The 10,161-nt window shown below is 39.0% G+C and overlaps 1 protein-coding gene across 1 annotated transcript; it reads left to right on the top strand.

Annotated features, from left to right (window-relative positions):
• Window positions 1–1,302: 1,302 nt before the first annotated feature.
• LOC111655676 (lysosomal thioesterase PPT2-A-like) lies at window positions 1,303–7,812 on the top strand. The gene is made up of 8 exons (XM_023407158.2): window positions 1,303–1,656; window positions 2,515–2,668; window positions 5,091–5,186; window positions 5,367–5,474; window positions 5,587–5,670; window positions 5,794–5,878; window positions 6,226–6,280; window positions 6,415–7,812. Exons 1-8 carry the CDS (start codon window positions 1,501–1,503, stop codon window positions 6,556–6,558), a joined length of 882 nt encoding a protein of 293 aa, XP_023262926.1. The 5' UTR covers window positions 1,303–1,500; the 3' UTR covers window positions 6,559–7,812.
• The last annotated feature ends 2,349 nt before the right edge of the window (window positions 7,813–10,161 follow it).

The raw sequence follows: 10,161 nt of genomic DNA on the forward strand, positions 1-10,161 counted from the left end.
TTGTTGTAATATTATTATCAATGGTATAGTAGATTGTTAAATGGCTAAGTGGTACAAATTTTATGTTTATGCTATAGCCTAGTAAAGACAGCGGTGGACGAAGTAGCTGTAGATCTTTTACTCATTTCAGTTCGGTTTAAAGGTTTATTGTCATATGCAGAAATAAACAAGTTTCCAGTACAGTGAGATTGTTGGGTCTGCTGTCTCTCTATTCTCATACCAGTCATTTTATTTCTATTTACTAAGAAGTTAAAAATAACGATAGTCAAAAGAATAAAATCAATTAAAAAAAACAAAAGGAGATACATGTTATCTGAAGCAAATATGGACTGAGAAAATGTTTTGTAAGGCAAATATATATAAAACACACATAATAAACATTATATAAACACACTTAAGATAAGATAAGATTAGATATTCCTTTATTAGTCCCAAATTGGGGAAATTTCCAATATCACAGCAGCAAAGTGGAAAGTACAAAGAAAGAAAAACAGATTACCAAATGACAAGAACCAAAATACTTAAAGAGATAAATAATATAATAGGGTAAAATAAAATTAAATATAATATTTAAAATTAAATTGTAAATAAAGAGGATACAAAATACAAAAAACAAAAAGTAGCAGCAGTATTGTATTGCACATGGTGCAGTCTCTCCTTCACACACTGTGGGTGCAGCAGCCTGTTACTGAAGGAGCTGCTCAGTGTCCTGCACGGGGTGGGAGATGTTGTCCAACAGGGATGATAGCTCAGCCATCATCCTCCTGTCGCCCACTACCTCCACTGGGTCCAGGGGGCATCCCAGAACAGAGCTGGCCTTCTTGATCAGTCTGTTGAGCCTTTTCCTGTCAGCAGTGGAGATTCTGCTGCCCCAGCAGACCACACCATGGAAGATGGCTCCAAAAGACCTGAGTCTCCGCAGCAGATACAGCCTGCCTTCATATCCACATATGCATACATTTGTTGTCTGCATATACACACTCCCATGCACATGCATACATCCAATAAAGGGTTCAATAAAGGGTTCAATAAAGTCATATTTCAACCTATAATAATACATCACCATTTATTTGTTGAATATTATTCATCTGCAATGAATCTGCAAAGTAACTACTAATTCAAAATAAATGGGGTAAAAAAGAAAATAATTGTAGGCTACAAAGTAGCAGATATTGGAAATACTCAAGTGCTACTTGAGTAAATGTACTCAGTTACTTTCCACCACTGAATAGAAAGTTGTTGTGAGAGGCTGGGTGAGTGGGGAACATTAAAAACGGATGTGATCTGAACACCAACCAAGAAAAAAAGGCATCACACTATTGAAGCAGCGACGAGGAGGAAGCAGGGGACATATAAGTCTGCACACAAAAGTTTAAAGAGATCAATAATCCCTTATCAGCCCTATTAAAACCCCATCCCCCGGGGTCAAGTCTCTCTCCGGGACCTTCACTCGATCCTCCACTGTGCTCGGCCGGAGGTCTCACCTGAGACCGGGTGGAGATGACGACTCCGCAGATCATCCGAGGATCAGCGGCGCAGCTGCTGCTGCTGCTGCTGGCAGGGGGTTGCATTGACGGCTACAGGCCTGTGGTGATCGTGCACGGCATTTTAGACGGACCAAAACAGTTCCAAACTCTGCGTCAATACATAACCAAGGTAGGACACTCCAAAAGGCGAACGTGAAACTGCATCAAGTGCACGAGCGAAAATATGTTTAAGGATAAGAAAGTATAACTGGGCAGTTCGGTCTCCTACCTGCTTTTGAATTTGCATTTAAGAAAACTTTTCATCAGTAGAAATAATCTGTTGCATTTAATTCTGCAGATTAGGCAACTCATCAGGGTAATACAACTGAATTATAATTATTAATGTGCCAATGTCACTTAAATGTTGCAGGTGGGGTTAATTTGAACTACTTTATATACTGCTGGGTATCTCCATCTAATAATCATGTATAATAATATGCAAGAATGTATTACCTGATCAGCCTATGTGTTGTATTAATGTGGATCAAAGTGAGGAGTATTGAGTAGTATATAAAATGGAAAGTAGTCAAGTAAAGTAGAACTACATTCGCCACTGCTCCCTATAAACCTGCTTGGGAATTTCATATTTTACTCACCAATGAAGCTTAATCTTAGTCATTTGAAATGTGAGATGCTCAAACTTCCCACTTAACCTGAGTATGAATTAAACTTATTTAGGATTATTTATTTAAGATGTACAGTAGAATAGAGACTATTGTAAAGGCAGTCAGATTTTAAATGAAGTGAAAATCAGCAGGCGGTTTCAAGGTAATGATTTCTGTTCCCTTATCATTTTCTATTCCTCAACATCAGTTTTGCTTTGGGAGAAATCTGCCTGAGTTGGCTGATAACTTAATCAGTCACCTGGTTGATAGTTTGCTGACAGATGATTTAATCAGTATTTACTGTTTCTGTTGCTCTGTGCCTTCTTTTGAATCAAGAGGTCAAAAGTTTTATTTTTATTTTTCAATTTTTATTTTATTCCCAGGCTCATCCGGGCACTGAGGTGCCAGTGATCAGCTTGTACAACGACATGAAGAGTTTTTTGCCACTGTGGAAGCAGGTCCGAGACTTCAGTAAAGCCATCGAGTCCATCTCGCAAAACGCTCCCGATGGCATCCATCTTCTGTGCTTTTCACAAGGTCCTCTCTCTGCCTCTCTCTGCCCCACTCACACACTCACATAGACACTATACACACTTATACATACACACACGTGCCGATCACTGCCATTTACCTAGGGATGCAACAGCAACGACGGCCTATTCTTACATCTTGGTGTTGAAGATTCAGCATTTAAACGTCCAGCAGGTAAAAGACTGAAGAGCATGGGAGAGAAATAGCAGCTCGTACTATCAGGAGGCGGAGTTAGCAACCAGCAGAGTGGAAAATGTAAATCTGAGTCAGTGGCTCAGCAGGTAGAGCAGATTGTCTTTATTGAAGAGTTGGTGGTTGATACCCGGATCCTCCTGTCCACATGTGGAAGTGTCCTTAAGCATGATGTTGAGCATGACGCCGACCCTCAGTTGCTCTTGATGGTTGAGTCAGTGCTTTGCAGGGTTATTTAGTCAACTATCGCTGATGCAATTAGAGTAGACACAACAACATAAATACCTACCTGTGTAATGCAGCACCAACACCTCACTCACAAACCGAGCATTATAACCTTCATGAAGGTTGGAGTTATTGCAGGACTGTTGTATTAAGATGCATTAGTGCTATAAAAAAAGAAAAACTAGATGAGAAGCAAGGCGTTAGTCTCGTTAGTTGTTTGGCAAAATATATGTTCTATAATTTGTGCATTTAGGACAACAGGCAATCACACAGCAAAAGTGGACAGAGTGGCTGTTTTCTGGACCCACCATGACTATACAGTATGTAGGAGGATATGTAGCCTACAGCATTCAGTACAATAAACCGTGAGAAGGCAGTTACACAGAGCCTACAGTCTATACAGCACACACAACCGCACACACAACCGCACACACAACCGCACACACAACCGCACACACACATACATTAAATTGAGGAACAATATCTATATGCCACAGGTCCTCCAGTTCCACATTTCTAGCATACCAAGATACTGTAAGTGCCAAGTTTTATATTTTTATCTTTGGGGCTCACGGTTCTTACAGTTCTGCTTTTACATTGACATATCTCCACCTGTTCTTACGTAACCAAAAGTGTAGAAACAGAAAATACCTCAGACCTCAGACTGGACTTACAGCTGTTTACTCATTTTCATCATACAAAAATGGATCTTTAGGAGCACGTTTATGTCATTTAAAAAAGTTCCACTGTCTCCTCCAAGAAGCCTTTTTTCACAGCAAGCATATTGACGTGTCACTGGAGCAAAAGCACAGGTGTTACCTATAACATTAACGAGCGCAACCAGAAACGTTTCCGCTCCTCTCAACTCGTACAAGATACTACATTTTGCACAGACATTCATGATTCTCAGACGACAATATCTTGTCGGCAAAGATGCAAAACGGCAAAAACCAGGCAGTTACCCAACAGGTCCTCTCACACCTTTTGACAATCTTTATCCAAATATCTATATCCAGAAAACTGTGTTGTACAACATCAATAACTTCAACAGTCCCTCTCATCGCTTGCTTAAATATCAGATTGATAACGCTCTTCACTTGAACAACAGCTCAGCCAATGAACTCAGCAAAGGTAAAACACATATTTCCCTCACGCTTTTCCTGCCACAAGGACGGTTACAGTTTTCAATCAAATATCTCAACAACTGCTGGCTTAACATTAACACTATTATTGTTGCTCCTGTCATTATTATTATTATTGCTATTATTGCATGGTGGTCTTTTTGCTGTGCTCTCTCTCTCTCTCTCTCTCTCTCTCTCTCTCTCTCTCTCTCTCTCTCTCTCTCTCTCCTTACCCAATCGGTCGAGGCAGATGGCTGCCCACCCTGAGTCCAGTTCTGCTCCAGGTTTCTGTCTTGTAAAGGGAAGTTTTTCCTTCCTGTTAAAGAGAAGGTCTAGACCTCCTTTATTTGGTGCTATACAAATAAAAATCGACTTGACTGGCTTGAATATTGCAAACTTTTGGTTTGCAATGACATTGGGTTCAGACAGTGCCCTCAGGATCAACTGTGATCGCCAAGGTGATCCCTTAACTTTCCGTCTAACCACCAGCAGGTCAGAATTTGTCTAATACTTTAGTTTGTGACAAAAATACTTGTAAAGCGAACGGCTTTCCCAAAAGCCTCAGTTTGTTAATTAGCAAATGTTACCATGCTAATACACTAGAACATAGAAAACATTATAACTGCAGAACATGTATTGTCATTGTGAAAATGTTAACGTGCTGATGTTAGCATATAGCCAACACGTGGCTATGGCCTGTTTTTTGCAGGGGAAATGAACAGAAATCATTTGATGTTATTAATGTAATGGGAGGCACCCACTTGTCAACCACAGTCATATCCTCGCCACCCGACTTAAACAGAAGTGAGGATGACTTCATCAGGTCATCTATTGGTTTGTCTGAACTCTCTTGCTGTTGTAACTCGTTTGTCTTCTACTGTTTTTCAAAGGTGGTCTAATTTGTCGAGCCCTTCTCTTCACAACGCCACGCCACAACGTGCACAACTTCATTTCACTGTCATCACCGCAGGCTGGGCAATATGGAGGTCAGGGCTTAAAGCATGTCTACATCCTAACACTTGACAGACTCGACAGACCTATCTACTGTTAAAATATCAATCATCAGTATTGGATTGAAACAGATCCTCAGATGCAAATAAATAAATAAATAAATAAATATATATATATATATATAAAACAGTATTTCTCACTGTCTTACTCCACAGACACAACCTACCTGAGGTGGCTATTTCCTCAATGCTTAAAGAAGACAGTGTATAAAATTTGCTACTCCAGATTTGGGCAGAGTCTGTCTATCTGTCAGTACTGGAATGGTAAGAATGAGGGAGGTGGTCTTCAATGGTTTGAAAAACTGAAACAATTTACCTTTAGCTGAGGAAGGCCTGCATACGGCATTACATGTAGTTATTTATGTTTTTTCCACAGACCCTCACCACAGGTCTCTGTACCTGCAGCGCAACAACTTTCTGACAAAGCTTAATGGTGAAAGATCTCACGCTGACATGACAGGTAAGTTACTGTCATGGTCATTTTGTACATTATATTTATGGATGTACAGTAAACATGTGCATTGTAAAAAACAAACAGACAAACACACACACACACAAACTTTGCTCCATCTCACTTCCTCAGCATGGAGAGAAAACTTTCTCCGCATCAAGAAGCTTGTGCTGATTGGAGGACCAGATGATGGCGTCATCACACCATGGGAGTCCAGGTTTCACCTAAAAACATTTCATAAATCACTTACACCCTGTCGTTCCGTGTTTGTTTAAATGTGTCTGTGATATTGAAGCCTAATTAATCAGCTGATGGATTTAACAGCCTTCTTATCATATGTTCTGCTGCTGAAACTAAATCAAACTGAAACCTTAAAAGGGAAGGGGATAAAAATAGCCTGTTTTTTTTTTTGTTTGGGAAAATCCCCAGTGAAAATGAAACCCTTGGCTTAGACGGCGCAGTACAGCTACTAACAGGCTTCAGTGTGTGAGTTGAGTGGACTGTTTCTAGCACAGGTTTCAAGGTCCCTTTACCTGTTATGCCTGTTTCCTCTTTTCTACACAGCCGCTTTGGATTCTATGACAGCAACGAAAATGTTGTAGAAATGAGGAACCAGGAGGTAATATGCAAACTAGTATATGTATATAAATATATATATATATATATATATATATATATATATATGTATTTCATTGTAACTGTTAAACTTTGTGTTGGCTGACCTTTCCCTCTCTTCTTTCCTCCCCGTGAAAGTTTTACAAGAGTGACGTGTTTGGGCTGAAGACGCTGGATGCTCGTGGTGACGTGAGGACGTGTATTCAGTCCGGCGTGAAACACGTTCAGTGGCACTCCAACCACACGGTGTTCAAGAGCTGCATAGAGAAGTGGCTCACATGAGAACAGCCCGAGATGTTAATGTAATGTGTTATTCAGGTGAAACAGACTATATGATCAGCACTGGTTACACATGCAGACGCTGAATACTGTAGAAATAGCTTGTGCTTTTGCAAAAGTGCAGATGATTGATATTTTATATGCTGGTACATGTTGGATTAATTATTATGAAATTTGGTAAAGAGCTTCAGTTTCCCACAGGATGAATTAATAAGTTTGCTGATCTCTGAACTAAGAACAGAGCCACAGTCTTATTTAACACATTTTTTAAAAAAAGAAAGAAACCAGATAAACATAAAAGTAACAAAAACATACGAAGGAAAAAGTAAAGCAGCATGTGCAGCAATACAAAAGCAACATCTGAGGTTTTTCTTTTCTCCTCATGAAGACAGGGGCAGGTATATCAGACATGGTCTCCATAAATATGAAAGGTTTCCTTGATTGATTATAATGGATTCAAGTAAGTTCAGTTAACCAGAGAGTGTGCACATGTTCTCAAACAATGAACATATTCCCTTTTACAATAACCGTTGCAGAAAGGGACATAACACTTCCTGCTTCCAGGGGATATTTTACGACTGAAAAGTTTTCAGGTAAAACTAAAATCACTTCAATCAGATTTGTATATTTGAAACAGTTTATGAATTTAGTAAATATCTGCTTATTTTTGCTTGCTTCTGAACAACAAAAAAAAAAGACTTTCATACGCAACCAAAAATCTATGGCCTTGGATTTTTAGTGTTTTAGTGCTAAACTTTCCGCATAGAAACACCTGTCAATGGTTATTATTATTGTATTATCGTGGTTCTCAAAAGGTTTACACAAGTTAGACCATGGACCCCATTTGATAAGATTCAGATGCTTTATTACAGAAAGTGTTCATGATCAAAATAGTCATACATTCTGTCATTGTGGTGAATGAATGAATGGAATTATAGTGAGAATAAAATATTCCCCTTTTTGCTCCCGGACCCCACTTTGAAAACCACTGCATTAAGGATATTAGTCTGAAGTGACACAGCGAACCATCAGTCAAAACGAGCTGTGACCAACACTGTCCTCTGGTGGAGGCTCATGGTCCTTTAGAGTCCTGTTAAACTCACACCTCATCACACACCAATGAAAACTGCTTTGCCCTCCACTCTTTGGGTTCAAACTTTATGTGTGATGTGTTTGTGCCTTATGCAATTTGATTTTTTTTTTTTTAAAAACTAAAATGTGGAACTTTATATCTGTATTAAAGTCTTTGGAAAGTCAGATTCTAAATCTTTACTGGTTTGTTTATCTTTGATTACACTACAGCAATTAGATTCATGTGGCAGAAACATTTTTGACCAAACTATACAACCTGTGTATGTTGACGTTCGTGAGCTTGTTCTTCATGAGAGAACAATTCGATTCAGCACAACAAAGTCTGAGTTTGTTCCATGTGAAAATGGAACAAGGACGTCGAGAGCCGGAAACAGACACAGGTTCAAAGCTAATGTTGCACGTGGCTGCAGCGGTCAATTTAAGGAGAGCTAAGATAAATAAACAAACTGTGTAAATAATGAACATAATTCATAACTCTTATAGGGTTTTTAATTGCTGTGTGCAGGTTACCTTTCATTCTTATTTATAAAGGTGGTGGGGAAAGGTGAAGGGGTCAATTCGATATATGGTTGGAACATAAAAGGTTTACTGGTTGTTGCACAGCTTAACCCAACCAAGATGACGGTGTTGGGTCTGTAAATAATGTGGCAGCCTAATAAACGTAGATGAGTAAAACATCTCAGTGATGTATAATATCCCAGACAGTTGACAAATAGAAAGAAAAGAAAAACCAAGATAAAGTGTAGTAGTAAGGTGTTGAGCTTCAGTGGATATAAACTAAATATGCAAAAAAGCACAGATTTTAAGGAATAACTGTACCCCACAGAAACATACTAAATAGATTTGATTTCAAATGGAACTCAGAGATTTAGAACCTGGGGATTAAACCTTTGACAGGTGAATCCCAACCCACCCAGTCTGACATTTGAACAATAATAGAGTACATCATAATTCAATAGAATATATACTGTCCACTAGCTCCTCAGCAGCAAACCACAGACAGATATAATCCCCGAGCAGCTGCTTAACATAGCGGAGCATTTAGCAGCTAAAGAGAGAGGTCTCCCTCAGGAGCTGGTGGAGACCAAACACAGAGCTTAAACAGAGGCAACACTAGAAGAGATCATCACGAGACATCAGGTAAATAATAACAACAACAACAATAATAATAATAATAATAAATAAATAAATAAACAATGTAAATCAAGTTATGAATGAAGACAGAAAAAGTTCCTGTCTTCTGCTCATCTCATCCCTCCACAGTCTTTCCACCAACAGTGCAGTGTGACACACCTGTGAGCGTGAGAGTCGGATTTACCTCCGGGACCGGGTAGTTCATCTCTTCTGCAAACAAGATGTAAGAGGACGAAGGTTACTGGAGACCTGCGTGATGAAGAGGAGGAGATGCGAGTATTTTTTTGTTCTTACTGCACACTGAGCCAAAAGTGATTCACTGACGCCATAATGTTGTGTGTTGTCCGTATTTAAATCCGAAATGGCGCCAACACTGTCCAATCACCGCAAGAGGTCAGTGTATGACAGTGCAGAGCTTCCCTCTGCTCGGTGTCTTCCCCTCCCCTTTCTGCTCCACCGACTGTTTGTTTGTTTGTTCCCCACCATGGTTGTATTATAGTGACACTCTACAGTTAAGTCTGTATTATCTGTCTTAAAGCTAGAAATCAGAGAATCCCCAAATCCTCCACAGACAACACAAGGGCCCTGACTTTATTCTGTGTCAACAGTTGTGTAATCCATTAAAACATCGATTAAATGTCACAAGTGACAAATGAAAATGTTGAATGCACTTTTTAATTGAACCACCCTAACTACTAATTACTAAGTAGAAAAACAGACTCTGGAAGTATAAACTTGCAAATGTCATATTCTATAAAAGCCAATGGCTTGTTTTCATCAGTCAGGCTACTGAAGTTATAAAGCTGAAATTACTTTGAGCCACTGTGAGAAATGTGTTACTGCATTAACCTCACAATGTACAGTAGCTGTGTAGTGTACCTCCTAACAGGTGTCATCCAGATTTTAAATTGGACATACGGTTGAAGATATAAAACACTAATCTTAGTGTGAGAAATTAGACAAACATTTTTTAGGGCCTTGCAGCATCACAGCCCCATTCATTGTTATAGAGCAAACCAGGATGACATTTGCCATTTTAAGGTTCAAATATTCACCAATCTTTTCTGGGGCACAGGAATAAGACTTTTTTTATTCATATTAAAGTCATTATAGAAGCCTGTTTATTCAAATAATCATGTAAACATAAAATGAAAATGTAATTTTCCACACATATGTGCTCTAGGATTACACTGGACTTGGTGAAATGAGCAAAGCAGGAGAAGCAGTCAACAGGTTCCATTTCCAAGTATTTAATTTCTTGCTTGCACTCAGACAGGTGGGAGTGGTCATATTTCTACAAATAAAATTGCACATACAGGTCAAATCTATCATATTATCTTGAACAAACAACAACTATGAACATTTCCAAATCAAAAATCA

The sequence above is a fragment of the Seriola lalandi genome, unplaced genomic scaffold, assembly GCF_002814215.2.
Source record: "Seriola lalandi dorsalis isolate HSWRI2012SDOR001 ecotype SW California unplaced genomic scaffold, Sedor1 jcf7180002054330, whole genome shotgun sequence".
Lineage (NCBI taxonomy): Eukaryota > Metazoa > Chordata > Actinopteri > Carangiformes > Carangidae > Seriola > Seriola lalandi.

What these genes read in the sequence shown, in the direction of transcription:
- LOC111655676 (XM_023407158.2), top strand. Translation starts at nt 1,501, where the DNA reads ATGACGACTCCGCAGATCATCCGAGGATCAGCGGCGCAGCTGCTGCTG. An exon ending in TATCTGTCAGTACTGGAATG is followed by an intron (nt 5,475 to 5,586) that starts GTAAGAATGAGG and finishes TTTTTTCCACAG; the next exon opens with ACCCTCACCACAGGTCTCTG. An exon ending in TAGAAATGAGGAACCAGGAG is followed by an intron (nt 6,281 to 6,414) that starts GTAATATGCAAA and finishes TCCCCGTGAAAG; the next exon opens with TTTTACAAGAGTGACGTGTT.